The sequence below is a fragment of the Telmatherina bonti genome (assembly GCF_933228915.1).
Source record: "Telmatherina bonti genome assembly, chromosome: 16".
NCBI lineage: Eukaryota > Metazoa > Chordata > Actinopteri > Atheriniformes > Telmatherinidae > Telmatherina > Telmatherina bonti.
The window spans coordinates 18,717,439-18,734,120 of NC_136614.1; the positions used below are offsets into that span (position 1 = coordinate 18,717,439).

A 16,682-nucleotide genomic window follows, 5' to 3' on the forward strand; every position below is an offset into this window, starting at 1 on the left:
TTGTGCCGTGGAACACAAGAGCAAATCAACATTTTGGGAGCTTCTGTCAGATTGGAAGTTAATGTAGGAAGGTGCAGATCTGGGGTCTTTCTATTTGGTGCTTTTGGTATAAAAGAATGCAATGTACTGGCTTGGTGTTACATTCTCTTGATAAGTCTGTAGCAGCTTGTTTGCTTGCCAAGCATGAGTAGGAGGATCAATTGACTGTGGATTAGAAAGGCATGCATATGAGCCTTTTTCTGCTGAGAAAACCTGATTCCAGTTGGTTTTCATGGCACCCTTAGAATCACAGATACTTCAAAATGGCGACAGATCAAACACACTATGTTGCAGCATCTTTAAAATTCCTCTTTCATGCTATATGCACCCTCTTTGTCCGCAGGTCTCATTCGACTGCAGGAGCTGATCAAGGCCCCGTCACGATACAACATTCGTTTGAAGATCCGACAGCTGCCCACAGAGACCAAGGACGCCAAGCCACTTCTAAAGGAGATGAAGAAGGCGAAGGAGTTCCACGTCATCTTTGATTGTGGACATGAGATGGCAGCTTGGATCCTGAAACAGGTGAGGCTAGCGCATTAAGTCATGATAGTTTCTGAGGCTGACTGCAGAAATAAAGGCTTTGACTTTTTTCGCAGATTGCTAAACAGATATGAGATGATGGAAAGCACCAGTGTTAGAGTGATAAAAACTTTTAGGCCTTATACAATTCAGTTTGAAACGATTATGTAAATAGTAAGAGGAACTAAGCTGATAGGACATTTTGGAATAAAATGAGCAATTTCATCACATTGTTTTCTGAATTTAATTAAAAATAAGTTACCTACAGTCACAAAATCTACATAATTCCCCCCTCATGCACTCAGCACTGAGTGCATAGGCTCATTATTCATTCATTATGAATAAGTGCTAAAACAATGAGCTCATGTGTGTTCCCTTTATTACTCTTTCTCTTGTTAAGCACTGATGCAAATGATTTGGTACCTCCTTTCTGCTCTGTACATCTTTAATCTCTTTGTGGAATATTAGATCTTGACTACTGACCCATCCTAATGGATGCTCTTCATTGCACAATAAAGTTTTTTTTTTCTTTTTTTTTTTTAAATTAGAAAGTGTAACTCTGCTCATAGGCATGTTAAGTTCATTTAACAGAAACACATTATTTATGAGAACTGTGGGGGTTCTTATTGAACTCAAGTCTCCTCAGAAGAATATTGCACTGTTGGATTCTCGATACAGCTTTGTGTCTACGGGATACAAAGCAACAAGAATGATTATTTATTACACTGAATAGAGAGCTTTTTATTTGTCGTCACCCAAGGACACACATGAACCTATAACACAGCAAAGAAAACAAACCTGGTAGATGGCGTGGTGTTTATCAAATACTCAACAGAACTTTGTACATTACATTGTGAGTATTATGAATAAGAAACATGAAAAAGACTTTTTCTCCAAGGACACTTTTGGTTAAACTCTTCATAGAATATCTTTGCCAAACATCAAGAATTCAGTTTGCAATGTACACGAAGAATTCAATACTGCAATCTGCACTTAAATATATATCAATTCAATAACCTTCAAATTACATCCAGATACACAGATGCCCACACCTGAGGATCGCTTGTTTTTATCTGCATGTCACTTTCCAACAACTGCAATGCTAGTGTTGTCATGACAACAAGCTCTTTTTTTTTTTTTTTTTGCTGTGAATCTTTCTCTTGGTATTCTCACTGAAAACAGCAAGGTATTTGTGAGGTACTTTGCCCACTGTGAAATAAACTGTATGTATATCAGTGTAAAAAGCACATTTTGATTTGTAGGGAAACTTAGACAAAATAGAAAATGAAATGTCATTGAAGTTTTTGGAAGAGATTTTTTTCCATTTAACTAATTTAGTTTTCATGAGTCTTTCATCGGTTTCAAAATAATCATGCCAAGCAAATAAATAATTCAGATAAATATAGTTATTTTCTTTTTAAGATGCACTTCTTGCCTTCCCCTCTTTTCTCCTTGTAGGCCCTAGCAATGGGGATGATGACCGAGTATTACCATTATATTTTTACTACACTGGTGAGTACACCATTACTTCTTTTCTTTTTTAAATTCTCTTTTCTATTTATCTTCTCTCTTTCTTTTGTTTTGTTTTGGCTTTTTTGTTGTTGTTTTTTCACAGCACTGTCATCTGATAATGTATGTTTTGGACAGCTTATTTTTCTGGGCCTATTGTAGTGCAAACACTTATCTGTTTTGCTTGTTGCAAGGTAAAATTCATCCATCTGTCTGAGTGTCTGATAGCAATTTTTCTTCTCTGGGAGTAAAATTGAACGCAGTTCAACTCAGAGCAAGTCGAAGATAAATATTCCATTATTTTCTTTGTGTGTGAATCATTTTGATGCCAAGCACAAACCTATAGAAACAGGCTGAATTTAAAGGCTGAATTACTGTCAAGGAGTTTATGTACTCATTGCATCTTAAACTATTAGTTGTACAGGTTTAACTTTGGTGCATTTCCAAAATCCAGCACCAACCTTATACATTACCTGGCTGACCACAACTCTTAGTGTAGGAGACAAAAGCAGGTGGAGGTATTTTATTTTGACTCTGGTCTCCAAAGTTCTTTGATCTGGCCACTACAAAGATTGCTTGCTACTGTGCTTCAGATGAAAAGCAGTGCATCCTCCCCAAGCCCAGAGAACAGGGGACTGAAAGCTCTGATAATAGCCCTGAACAGATAAGACTCTCACCCATTTCAGCTATTATGGTTCTATAGCAAACAAGTTGCATTCTGTGCTGTTTGGAGCCCGGCGAGAAAGGCTGGAGATAAAGTTGGAGAAAACCAGCGCGACAAAGACAGTGCCTGAATGTAACCATCCCTAGTGAATCCACATACATGTACAAAAACACATCTAGAAGGAAAGGGAGGGAATGACGATAGTTAAGTCATTGAGGGGGAAAAAAAGGAAATAGTGATCATAGGTCAGACTCCGTGGCATACTACTGCTTGTCAGGATGGAAACATGCCTACTTTGACTCCAGCCAGTGTTTGGCAGAATGGGAGACACTGCGCTGGCCTGAGCTGCTGTGTACTGGTACCAAACATCCATGCTGTTTTTGGAACAGCAAATATTGACCATGGCAGCCCCATTCCGCGTCCCCTCACCTGCTGTTGCTCTTTCAGCTGTGTTGTTGCGTCCCAGAGACATCTGCCTGGTTAGATGCCAGGCATGCTGTATGCAGGACAATTGGGTTGTCCTTTCACTTCCACATGATAGATGGCAATTCACCAAAAGCCTGCCTGTAACCTTGAAAGTCTTGCCGTAATCAAGGCTACTGCATCAGCACGACACACAATAACTATTCAAATGCCTTCAAGTGTATCTCTCTTCTCTTAGTTCTTGGATCTAAGCTGCCACTGTGCTGATTTTTCCTAATTGCCCACATGAGAGCTGTAAAACAGTGGGATATTGAATTAACTACATATGGTTTTGATACTTTTGCTTCTAGGACCTTTTCGCCCTTGACATGGAACCGTATCGCTACAGCGGAGTCAACATGACCGGGTTCCGCATCCTCAATACAGAAAACTCTCAGGTGTCATCAATCATCGAGAAGTGGTCAATGGAGCGGCTACAAGCCCCACCCAAACCAGACTCTGGCCTCCTGGATGGATTCATGACAGTACGTAGGCTTAAATCTTTTTATGTTGCTTAAGTAATGCACATTATGCTGTGCATGCAAAATCAGGGCAACAGCTGTACTTCATTTGTCAATGTCCAAGTGACCATACACCATCTGATGGCAGACATATAGCAAATGCACCTTTGGGAATTTTATACTGCAGGCGGTTGTGTTTATGAAAAGTCACCGTTATGGATTTATAGATGATTGTTGATGGAACAAGTCAGTGTTTTGAAATATATAATACTTCATCAAGAAGACGAGATTGACTGAGTGTGAGTTGTCAATCACGAGCTCAGTGGTGCAGAGTTCCTAGGGTGGGTACAGGAGCAGCATAAATACCCTCTGCATGGAGCTTTTTTGAGTCTGTGTTCCTGGGTCTAAATGCTCAGTAATGAGCCGGTGTGAATGGTAATAGCCGTTTATCTGCCCTCCTGCCTCTCACAACTCTCCTCTGGGAGCATGGCCAAAATATGACAATCTGTCAGTGTTCATGCAGAGAGAGGGAGCAAATTGGATGGAAATTATGGCCTTGGTTTTTTTAGGCTGCCATCCAGAAAACCCAGGGATAAGGTGATTTGAAAGTGAAAAAAGGAATGGAGCTCGTCATGGACATTCAAGGTCCCTCTCTGGGTCTGTTGCTGTAAACAGTCAATTTACTCCACCTCCCTCGCAGCACCTTCCTTGGAGACAAACACCTTTTTTTCCCCCCTTGTTCTAGCCAGCCTCTTGTTTTTCCTGGCAGACAGAAGATCTAGCATGAAAAATCATTGTAATGTAAGATGTGTCTTTTCATCGAAGGCTTCTAGACAAGCCTTTGGATTATACGCAGCACAGAGTGTTTATTCATTCACAGTCTTAATTCTTTCTTACATATGATGAGAGAAATGAATGCACACTATCAGTCAGATTGTTTTCCGTCTCATGCACATCAACAACAGTTTAATGTCAGATCTTGTGGAGAAACTGCAACATACTGCTTTAAATATAGAAATATCATACAGCATTCTCTTCAAGCTGCTTTATACCCCTCTTTTTCTGTGCAGCACTCAGATGTATAAAAATAAGTACAGTAGTTATATACGCAGAAAAAATTAATGCAAAGTACAAAGAGGTTGATTTTTTTTTTTTTTTTTTTTTTTTTTTTTATCCCTTCACCAGAAATTAATGGATATTGGTATTGAAATGCAGAAATGATTAATTAGTATTGCATGAATCATTTTGTCATGTCTTATATTTCTTATTGACATACCTCACTGGACTAGAAATGTCATTTAATAGTAATAAATAATAGGTCCAGAGGCAAGCTTGACAAAGTGCTTCATTAGTATGGTCTATTTATAAGTCTGAGCTCTGATTCATTTCATTCTTTAAAGTGTTTCCTCTTAATTTAGTTCCATATAATGAGTGAAAGAAGAGATTTCAGTAGGAATATGAAAGCACCGTCATTTTAATGGAATGATAAATGCATAATGGAGGAACAGTCCTGGTGATGGAAAATATTTCTGCACCAACTTTATAAATGTGAGTTGAAATAGTTTAAGATAACTTGTGGTTTTTCTGTGGCAAAATGTATTTAATTAATGTGCAGGGTTGCCTGACATTTATGCTGCAGCACTCAGGCCAGAGAATCCACCTTGAATGGTATCATTAAATTAAATAGAGGGTGGACTGCGGCAGCCGGTGAGTGACCTTCCACCCCCTGACCTCCATCCAGCCTTTTATTGCTTCTCTCCAAAGCCTCATTCTGAGTCTGTGCAGTACAGACACCTTGCTGAGCTCTGAGCTTGTTTGCGCCCGGTGACCAGGCAACAGTTGTGTAGCAATGGTTACCAAGACAACGCCGTGCATGTCACCTTGCGGTTTCATGAGGGATTGATTGACTGAAATGGGATGAAGAGGAGTGCGGTGGGGAAGGTGAGTGGGACTTCAGCCAGAGAGCTATGATGATGATGAGGAGGAAGAGGAGAAAGGGCAGGAGGTATGGGGCGAGGACGTAGAGTGTTGAGAGGTGCACGCAATGTTTTTTCATGCCACAGGGCATGCGTAAAGGCAGGGTAGTGTAAAATCACAGTGACACACGGTGCCTTGGGTGAGGCTGAGCGTTGTCTCAGGCAAGTATGAATAATGAGAAGTCTTGTCTGCAAGCTAGCAGCCACAAACATGCCAAGCGCCTGCCTCCTAACTCTGTGAGAGGTGTCTGTCGTGAAGAAATGCACAATGAGTATGGCTGCTAATTAGTCCAATTTGTTTGTTTATACTTGTGTCGTTGATCTCCAAATCTCTCTTGTTTCTTGAAGTGCATTTATAGCAATTAGAGATGTATTATGTAGCACCAACAGACAGGTACACAAACAGTGCAGGTAGCACCCGTTTTTATTTTTCTGTTTCGCCTCATAGCTCAGAGTGTAAGAAATGATCTTATTGTCAAAATTCACAAAGTTAGCTGTATTCTAAGCAGGATTATTTCATTCTATTTCTATCATTTTTCATTTTTAAAATTTAGATCCCGGAAATAGAGCTTTGGGAACGCTGCATGGTCACTAGCACCCGCTAAATCATACGTAACACAACCTGTTAGCAAGTATTACAGTTTGTAAATACTTCTAATATCAGTTCTTCTTTTTTTAGGGGACATGCAGTTCTTACTGCAAAACTATTTGATTTTGCATAACTCTTCTACAGACCAACAGCAAATTTTCAACTAAAAGCGCACTGAGAACGCAGACCTCTGCCAAGTAGCTCATTTTCACCCACATTGTGATTTCCACCCTGTGCTATAGTCCTATATTCATTTTATATGTGCACAGTATTAGATTCCTCGATACATTGATAATGAATCCACAGTCTATTGGCTTCTCTTGCAGTGATGATAATTCCAAAAATCCCGTAATTTTTCCCTGTTCTGGATGGTTTTATCCAGAATTTTGCCCTGATCCAGATCTGTCTTTGATAACTGGAGCCCTGACCACGTATTGTGGAGTTATATGCAAACTGAAAATGGTCCTATCTCACATTGGAAAAAAATCTTTCAAGGAATTCCTAGATCCAGATGGTGATCCAGATCACTCCCCAAATTTTGTGGAATTCAAGATTGACCAAGACCTATTTTCAGAAAAGAGAATTCATCCAGTTGCAACAGGCAGACAACCAAAACCGGCAGATAAATTTCAGGCAAAACACAACCTCCACCACCTCCTGAGCATAGGTAAATAATGTTCCCTGAGGCCCATGGCAAAACATCTAGCCTGTTGCTTATGACAGAGGAAGTCTATTGTAGATTCTAAGGTGAATTTAGGATGCTGCTTTTGGAATTAAGTGGCAACATTTGCTAATTAATTCATTTTTGCAAACATCTTGTGCATTATTTTCTGATGAAGGTTCAAGAAAGGTTTTCTTCTGTTGTCTTTTGAATGAAGGTCATGTTGCATTTATGCAGATGTTGATAAACAACAGAACAGAGCCTGCCAAATATTCTGAAAATTCCTCAGCAGCCAATTAGATTGAACTCCTTTCTCTAGTAGTCCTACAAGCATTTTCCTCAAAAGGTTTTCTTTGTCTTTCAGACTTTAAAATGACCTCCAAAATTCCTTTTAAACATGACTTTTTAACTACATTACATAAGGAGAAAATAACTACCTTAAAAACTCTGCAACCATACAGCCTTCTCGTACTTTGTAAGTCTTCTTTTTACGTTTTAAAGTGCTTAGCAACAGCTTAGATGAGGTAATGACTGCTGATTCAGAGATTAATCAGTCAGAACATTTATAAAACTTTGAAACTTGCATTAAATATCACTTACTAATAAGCCCCACGTGCTACTTGAGGTCTGACACCTGGTTAAAATTCATAACAAATTTATCTCCTTTTCTTATTTTATCGCTTTAAAATAACAATAAAATAAATGGTTAGTTAAAACAATGTTATTTTTTCTATTTGAAAGACTGTTTATTAAATCAGTTTGTCTTATTAACATCCAGAGAAATTTTGACAGTTATTTGTGTGCTGTTTTGTGTACAGATAGTTCCAATACTTAAATACGCCTACTTATTGAAATGAAAGCATTGTATATTTCCCAGCTTTTTACTGAAAAATTTTTAATCAAATGAGACCATTTTATCTTTCATATGTACATAATTCTTGCCTGTCTCTAATAGGATATTTGTTTGTAATATTTTGTTGCAATTTGAACTATTTTGAGTCTCATTTTAATGAGATAAGTATGTACTTAGATTTAACGAAGGAAGAAGCCTCTCTGAGGCTTTAGACCCAGTTATTTTCCACCTCTGCATCATTTCATTGATGTCTACATTTCACCGAGCTGTAATTACCACCACAGAGAGCTGGATGTTCTCCAGTGTCATCAACACAAATGAAAATTCTGGTGTAATAGCTCATAATAATGACTATTATTAATAGAGAGCAGACATAGTGGGAATGCTCCCATAACACATCTGGGATGCTCTGAGAAGTGTGTTGGACTAGAACAGACTAAATGAATTAAGAACATAACAAACACAGTGAGAAACAGGTAGGTTTTGCACTTTTATAAGGGTTTTGGCATTTGTGCCTAACATTCTTTCTTCTTTAGATAACACTTTCACAAGAAAACAATATTTATTTATATGAGCAAATGAATTGGTGTATTCTCGTCATTGAAAATAATTATCCATAGATTTTTCATTTTATGATATAATTAATGTGCATCATTTTGCAGAAATATCTCCAGCCTGAAACTGTCTTCCTGTAATACAGGTAATGGCACTCTGTCATTGCCCCCATGGGAAATACACTGCATGCAGAAAGGAACTAGAGGAAATGCTGTGTGCACAATGCTATGTGCAAGCTGTGATTTGCAGCAGCAGCAGATAATTTCCTCTGAGTTAATTTAGACACATTGCAGTAGCCAAAACAAACTCTAAATCTGCAGCCTGAGTCCGAGCATGCTTCATTTCTCTTTGGACTCAAATTAGGGACAGTGGGAGCAGAGGATGAAAGAGGAAGAGAAAAAGGGAGGAAGCAGGTTTGTGGAAATATGCCAAGGGGTTGAGTGTGTGTGTGAGAGAGAGAGAGAGAGAGAGACAGAGAGATAGAAAAAATATAAAAAGAAACGTAGCTGCATTAATAAGCACTGCTGGGAGTAGAGTGGGAGACACCCACGGTATGAGCAAGCTGGAGGATTCTGCTAGGTGGCAGCTATACACTGCGGTTAGAGGCTGTTTATCATGTATGTTTTTACATACTTACTTCAGCTGTTCTTTGTCAAAGCATTAAACGTGTTGAATACATTCTGAAAAATGTCTGATTCAGTTCTCCATTTGATGACTCCTCTGTAGGGGATGACTTGGCTCAGAGTGCCTGGAATCTGATAATAGGATGAAAATTTCAACTCACAAATCCCTTCCCCATTATGCTCAAATCAAAGATTCCAACCAAATGAGTGTCCTTAATGTTGAGCCAAATAAGGTGCCCTCTAGTCAGCATATTGAATGGAGGACACATTGTTTTCCTTCATATGAATCACTACACAAATACACATAACTGTAAACAAGATGAGGTTCTTGTGGAATCCTTGTATTAGCTCACACTTATTTCATTTTTTTTTATCCTGCAACCTCAATAGCTCAACAATGCAGGAAGCAATCACATTTATTTCTCTCTAGCACATCTTAATTTGATGTGGAACAGCACTAAACTAATATATTATCACAAGACACTTAATGCTTTCAACAAATATGTGTTATGCAAGGACCTCCTGTGCAGCAATGCCTAAAATAACAATAAAGCAGTCGTACTTTTCTTAGTCATATAATATGAGTCAGTTTTTAATTAATTGTCATCTCAACCTGCTCTCCGGCACTTTGAAAAGAGCTGTTCCTTTTTTGAGCCACACAGAATAACATGATGCCTCAGCGTTGTATTTGATATATGGTGGATTGAACAAACATAATGAGCTCCATACAGGTCTACAGGTTGGTTGTGTCCATTACAGCAGTGCGATTTCCCTCCCTCTGATCCCACTTGGCAGAGGAGAGAGCCTTTTAAAGACAGCAACTGTGGAGAGCAGACACTCGATGCCCTGTGCCGGGCATCACCAGCTGGGCTTGGCACAGCATCAACATTATTAGCACCACTGCTGCCGTGGTCCATAGAAGCCTTTTTGTGGATGAGAGCAGAGCGAGGGAGAGGAGGAATTTAAAAAGAGGATTTATTATCCTTTTCTTGCTTCGCTTTTTCCTTCCTTGTATTTTATTGCGGTGTCTCTTTCATTCATTGTTATAACATTACACTAAACTAGAGTGAAAGAGAAAGAGGGTTGAAATGGGTTGAAATAATAAGACACAGTCAAACAACTCTGGCAATATTCTCCAATAAATGGTGGACTACTATATACTTACACATGGATGGCAAACATTACTAGACAGTAGCTATTGTGAGAGCCCTATACATTGTATAGGATAATAAGCAGCAGACAGCAAAGTGTCATGCTTACCCTTAGCATTAGGGGTGTTCCAGAACACATAGATAGATAGATAGATAGATAGATAGAGATATATAATGTATGTATATATGTGTGTGTATGTATATGAATATCTATACTGCATAATGTAAGTATGTGTAAATAATCAGTCACGTGGAAACGGGGTATAATGCGCAGCCAAGCAAACTGACAGATGCTTGAATTATGTACAGTGTGTTTATTTGTGTAACAGTGAACATGTTTCTTTTGTAGAGCCATATTTTAAAACCTAATGAAAGCATATAAAACATTATGCATTGTATTACATTAGTAAGACCAATTTTCAAAAACCAATATTGCAGCCAAGTAATGCCTTTTTCGGCTCAGCCCGAAAGGTTGACATTGACCCTCCTTCCTATAGGCCAACCACTTATAGGAAGGGCCATCGGGGTCATTTGCAATGTGGTTGGAAGATAGCCAAAGGCGGGGACCCTGGCAGTCCCACGCATGGCTGCATAAGCTCACTCTGGGAATGTGGAACGTCACCTCTGGAAGGGAAGGAGCCTGAGCTGATGCACAAAGTTGAGCGGTTTTCAGGTAGATAAAGCTGGACTCACCTTGATGCACAGCTTGTGCTGGGGAGCTATTTCTTCTCAAGAAGGGCTGGACTCCACTGATCTCCTCCTCCTATGGAGTTGCTCTGGAGGTGCAGAGCAGATGTGGCCATACTTATTGCCCCTGGCTTGGTGCCTGTCCATTGGGATTTACCCCAATGGACAAGAGGGTGGCCTCCCTCTGCCTTCAGATGGGGAAAGAGTCCTGAATTTCAGAGTACCCACCCTTTTTGGAGTCCTTAGATAGAAAGATGGAGAGCACTCCTTCTTGGACTCTTTCATTCTGCTGGAGGACTTCTGTGCTTACACAATGACAGGGACATGTGGAGGGGGCATCCAAATCTGAGACCATGGTGCTCACTGGAAAAAAGTGAAGTGAGGACGTTTGGAATGAGGGCCTGTCCCAAGAGGAGGATTTCAAGGTTCCCAGGGTATTGTTCATGAGGGAAGGATGAAGCGAGAGACTGACTGGCAAACCAGTTCAGCGTCAGCAGTGATGCAGACTCTGCAGCAGTCTCTCATGAAGAAGGAGCTGAGCTAAAACGTGAAGGTCACCATTTTTTGGCCGGTCTTCATACCTTCACACATGGTTACAAACAGTGGGCAATTAGTGATCCCAAATGCAAGCAGGCAAAGTGAGTTCCCTCCACAGGATGGCCTGGATCTCCCTGATGATAGGGTGACAAGCTCAGTCATCTGTATGGGACCTAGAGTAAGGTAAGGGAACTTAAACATTTGGTTAGGATCCCTCGTGGAAGTCTCCGTGGTGAGATAGTTCCAGGGATGTCCCACTTGGAGTAGACCCCAGGAAAAACCCAGGATATGGTGGAGAGACTATGTCTTTCAGCCTGCCTGGGAAGGTCTCAGAATCCCCCTAGATGAGCTGGAAGAAGTGGCCAGGGAAAGGGAAGTCTGGGTTTCTCTGCTTAGGGAGCTGCCCTCACAACCCTAGATAAGCAGGGGAGAATAAAGGGGTGGGCGGATTTCAACAAGCTTTGGCGCTCCACTTTGCCCTAGTATTTAATATTATTTACTAATGTGAAAATAATTCTTTAACATAATGCTATAATAACTGCAAAACTGTTTGTCTTCCTCTTCTATTCAAAAATATCTCTTGTGTTTTTAATAATTATATACACGTAAAATGTTTTGCACCACTCTAAAACTTGTCTTTATGTAAAGCAAATATGATTTTACACTCCCATTCAAACATGTGGACACACACATTACCTTGAATGGAAAAGTGTGCAACAATTCTTGCCTGGTTGTGTATATGAAAAAAACAAATATGATTAGAGAGAAAGAAATCGTTTTCCATACATGATGTGCTATACTGAGTTAATTATTTGAAATATGATCATTATAGTTATTAAAATAAAGAAGATTTTTTCTAAAAATAGACTTTTTTTTTTTTTTTTTTTCCAATTAAACTGATGGCATCGTCCTACTACGCTATTCTGGAGAGACCTCTACAACTTACCCACTGTTTAGCATTAACCCAGATGTAATTAACACTGACTGTATTGTTTACACTATGAATTAAACTGGGACTCCCTCCACACTGTTTACACACTCCCCCCTTCTCTTCTGCTGTCTCAAATTCTCTGGCCACCAGAGCTCACCAGATGGTAGCAAAATTCGGAGGGCTGTTTAGTCCTCCAACAGCCTTCCTCCGTGGAGTCCAACTTGAAGTTATTTTGGGGTTTTTTTGTCACACTTAACTCTTAAGCCACTCACCATTTGATCATATTGCCTTGTCACAAGATTTAGCTGTGTTTAATTCTGTTTCTCTGAACATTTTTTAAAAGGTTTGATGAGTTGAGGGGACATACAGTACCTGTGGAGAGGGCACCAACTAGCATCTTAAATTAAACCTAGCTGGAGTCTGATTAAATATGAGGTTGGGCCATCATGTTAAACAGCTACTTAATCAGATGTAGGTTAAGCAGCATGGTGTTAATTAGATGGACTCTGACTGGACCGTGATGCCAGCAGCATGCTGTTGCCCGAGGGACCGATGTGGGACACTTCTGCTCTCGAGCAATGACAACCTATTTTGTCAACCTTAATAAAATAGTTTGTAACTGTTTTATATTTGATGATCTGTAGAAATTTGTAATATTTTTTAATCATGCTACAGTAGTGGCTTTGCTTTTGATAGCCGCGGTAGTCTGTCATGTGGTTGGTACACCACTTTGTGGTTTTGAGTGATATACAGTGTGTCAACAAGTTGCAAATGCACTCACCACTCAATGACCTGCATTTACTGTACTGATCCCCAGACTCAGTCAGTCCACGTTTGAATTCTTTTCCTTGTTAGAAACTAAATTATTACATATACTGAAACCTTTAAACCAGACAAAGCTTTGTTGGGAAAATCTATTATGCAAAAAAAGTGTTTCTAGCAGTCCTACCCGCAGTTTGTTTTGAGCAAACAGAGGAGGAACTAGATAGTTACTGTGTGCATATTTGAGCTGCTTCGCCAATTTAACAGTGTAAACTAATTGTTTTCAGAGTTTGACAGAGGCATTTAACTCTCTTTTCTCTCTTGCCTCTCTTCTTTGGAAAGTTCAAACACATTTTATCAAGATTACAGGATAAAAAAAAGGAGACTGTGAAGCTGTGGTGATGAAAGAAGTTATTCTTCAAACAAAAAGATCTTTAAGTCAATGATAAAAGTACACTGTGAGGTCATGGAGGTTTTCTCAACATTAGTGCCTCTTTCAGTTTTTGATAAGGGCAGTTTAATAACGCTGCAGCAGCACTGAATCAATGTATATGGACATTCATCAAACTGATTTCTGCCCACTCTTTCACCACTCTCACTGAATCTTCTCTTTTAAAGTAAAACCCTCTGCAGTGTAGTCCTTTATCCCTCTTTAAAGTGTGCTTAAATCTACAATGAAGCTCTGAATGTGCTTTCAAATAAATCCAGCCACCATCGATGAATCTGTTACCCTAGGGTCCTTGTTGAAAGAAGCTAGTCTTACTTCACAGTGACAAAATCCTTTTTTTGAAAGAAAAATCAGCTGGGCTTCTCTGTTGCCGCAGCATGTGGAAATGCAATGTGAGAAAGAGATTAAACCTTTTAACACACAAAGGAAAAAGTGGAGAAGTAACTGTGACATCACTGGCAAAACCTGCCATGTAGCCACACTCAGAGGCGTGCTCGCACACACAGCTCAGCAAACTACTGTAGAGAGGCAGCGGGTCGACGAAAGGGATGAAAGGGAGGAAAAGATGGGGGGTGAGGGGAGGAGGGACTCTGGCAGAACATATTCAGTCAGAAGGAAAGAGGCAAAGATAGACAGAGTGGAAAAGTCATAGACAGAGAGAGAGATGGCAGTACAGTGACCCACAGTCACTCGAGGGGCTTTTTTTTTTCACCATAATGATCTGACACTGCCTGTTCTCCCTTTTCCGCTAGGAGACCTGAAACCGCCATAATATGCCCCATAAATCACATATGTCACATTTCAGTGTTTTTCAGCTCTCATCTCCAATAACGTCCTGCTAGGACTGAACATTTGCACAACTGTCAATGTAGTGGGACTCAGTTTCATCATCCACAGCCTCATGCAGCACATCAGTTTTAGAAATACAGGACCATGAAGAACTTCCAAGCATAAGACCCAAAATGGAGGGTTATAAATAATGCTTTGAAACTGTATTTCTTTTTATTGGTTCTCACAAAAATCAACCTAGGTTAAGTCAAGATTTAAAATAAACTAAAATTTAAATAAGATTTCTCAGGTTATGATGGTACTTGGCATATAGGTGGTTGCTAGAATTTTACCACAGAGCCTCTATAGATTTATTTTATGTCACAAATTGCATATAGATGATATGGATGTTACTACCATGATGTCACCATTTGGTTTGCTGACTGCTGGTTTAATCTTTTCTAACAAGAGATAACCTTACTAATACCGACAACATACAAAATCATGACAAGGTTTACGGTAAACAGAAGCTGAGAATTGTATAATGTTGCTCAGCACTGACCATGTTGCATCGTGGCTTCCCTCTGTTTGAACTCTAATACAGTAACCTAGGTTTAAAGATTACATGTTTGCATATTGCCTGATGAATGTTACAGTATTTGCTTTTAGGTTATGTCCATATGGAGACAAGATTAGGTGTATTTGCTGAAGGTTTTGATTATTTGGACATTTTGTCCACATGAAATCTGTGTTTTCTGAGTCCAAAATTCTCACTAGTTAAACCGGGTGCAGTGAATTAATCTGAAAAAGCCACCAAAGCATGGTCAAAAACAAGGCTAATAAATTCTCTGTGTATAGCTGCCAGTGAATAAATGCTGCTGTCCACAGTGCTGAAAGAAAAGGAACTGATTACCTGCATGTTTTGGAAAATTTGTATTACATGAAATTTTAATACATTTTTGAATACATACATATTTACAATCAATCCCTTATTGGCTGACTTTATTTATATAAAAACAAAATAAATATGAAAAATATTAGGGAAAAAATAAATAGTCTGGGGAAAAAATTAAAAATGCAAATATTTATTTTAAAAAATTATAACAGTATCTAAATGAAGATAAATCAAAAATAAATATCTAAATGATAGTGAACAAATTCAAATAAACAAATTCAATCAACTGGATGAAAAGAAAAACAAAATGAACAACAACTGTCAGCTTTTATATTTTGATGAGACTTCTATTTAAAAACACCATATAGAGGGAAAGCATGTGAGTGACCACACAGACAATCTGAACACTGCTCATTTGGGCATCTCTGTTTAGCTAGTTGTTAGAGTCATCCATAATTCATGTTAAGTGTGATAATAATAGTCGTTCCTGAACACTCTGGGGGATAATGCTTCAGCTTTTTGGGAATGTTTTACATGCTCTGCTAAAAGCAAATGGATTACCATGAAATGTGTATGTATAATGAAAGAGATTGAGCAGAAAATAAACATTTACATGCAATAAAAAAAAAAAGTTTAAAAAAAAATGGGTATCAGACATTCCCAAGGGTGTTTTAGTCCAGTATACTAAGCGAAACACCATAATTTTACTGAACTAAAAACTTTCCTGAGTCAATAAACGGCCAAACTATGTAAGGAAAATTTCTTATCTGCCAAACAAGGTACAACTAGACAGCAGTGTTCCTTCCAATCTCTGTTTCTTCCAAATGGCTTGCCAATCACTCCCACAGACACTTACAGGTCCATCAAGCCCGAACATATATCTCTACTAAGCATAATATTGTAATGGTGCAATTATTTTCAAAAGGATCAGACACACTGACATTCTGGATGTGTTTCTCCCGTAAAGTTCTCAAGTACTCACTCAAAGTTAATGATCAGGTTTCTTTTATACATACACACACACACACACACACACATATATATATACATATACATATATATATATATATATATATATATATATATATATATATATATATATATATATATATATATATATATATATATACATTCTTGAGAGAAGTTGACTCTCTTTGAAAAAAATCTTTTAGAGCCCAAAATGTTTTAGAGCCAGTTAAAGCCTCATTTGTAAGTAACTTCCGTATCGGCTTCCTTTTTCAAAGCCGGTGGCTACGTTCCATCATTTACACACTATATGTTCTGCTTTCACTGTCTTCTGTGTCTATGTAATCCCAGAATGACTCAATGATGTTTGGATCAGGGCTCTGTAGGACCCCTGCCATCTGTTTCCGGACTCTTTGTTCATCCTGCAGCTGACGATAACACAGTTATTTAAGATTCTGGTTGTAAGTTTAGTGTCATCATGCGGAATGAATAAGGGACCAATCAGGCACCTCCCTGATGGCATTTCATCCGTGCCTCGTTATTGTAGATAATAACATAACAGCTGGCTCCACTTTAGGATTGAACAGATAGATATGGGGGTGGTATCGATCTTCTAGCTCTCA

At 38.9% G+C, this 16,682-nt stretch overlaps 1 protein-coding gene across 2 annotated transcripts in view; it reads left to right on the forward strand.

Moving 5' to 3' along the window:
• LOC306767499 (glutamate receptor ionotropic, kainate 2-like) overlaps nucleotides 1–16,682 on the forward strand; it is a gene marked incomplete at both ends in the record, with an annotated part of 65,306 nt that overhangs the window by 24,367 nt on the left and 24,257 nt on the right. For both annotated transcript variants that reach the window (XM_079255535.1, XM_079255536.1), the window contains 3 exons: nucleotides 383–564; nucleotides 2,020–2,073; nucleotides 3,508–3,681. In XM_079255535.1, the coding sequence (XP_079111661.1) occupies nucleotides 383–564; nucleotides 2,020–2,073; nucleotides 3,508–3,681 (410 nt within the window). The remainder of the gene's footprint in view (nucleotides 1–382; nucleotides 565–2,019; nucleotides 2,074–3,507; nucleotides 3,682–16,682) is intronic.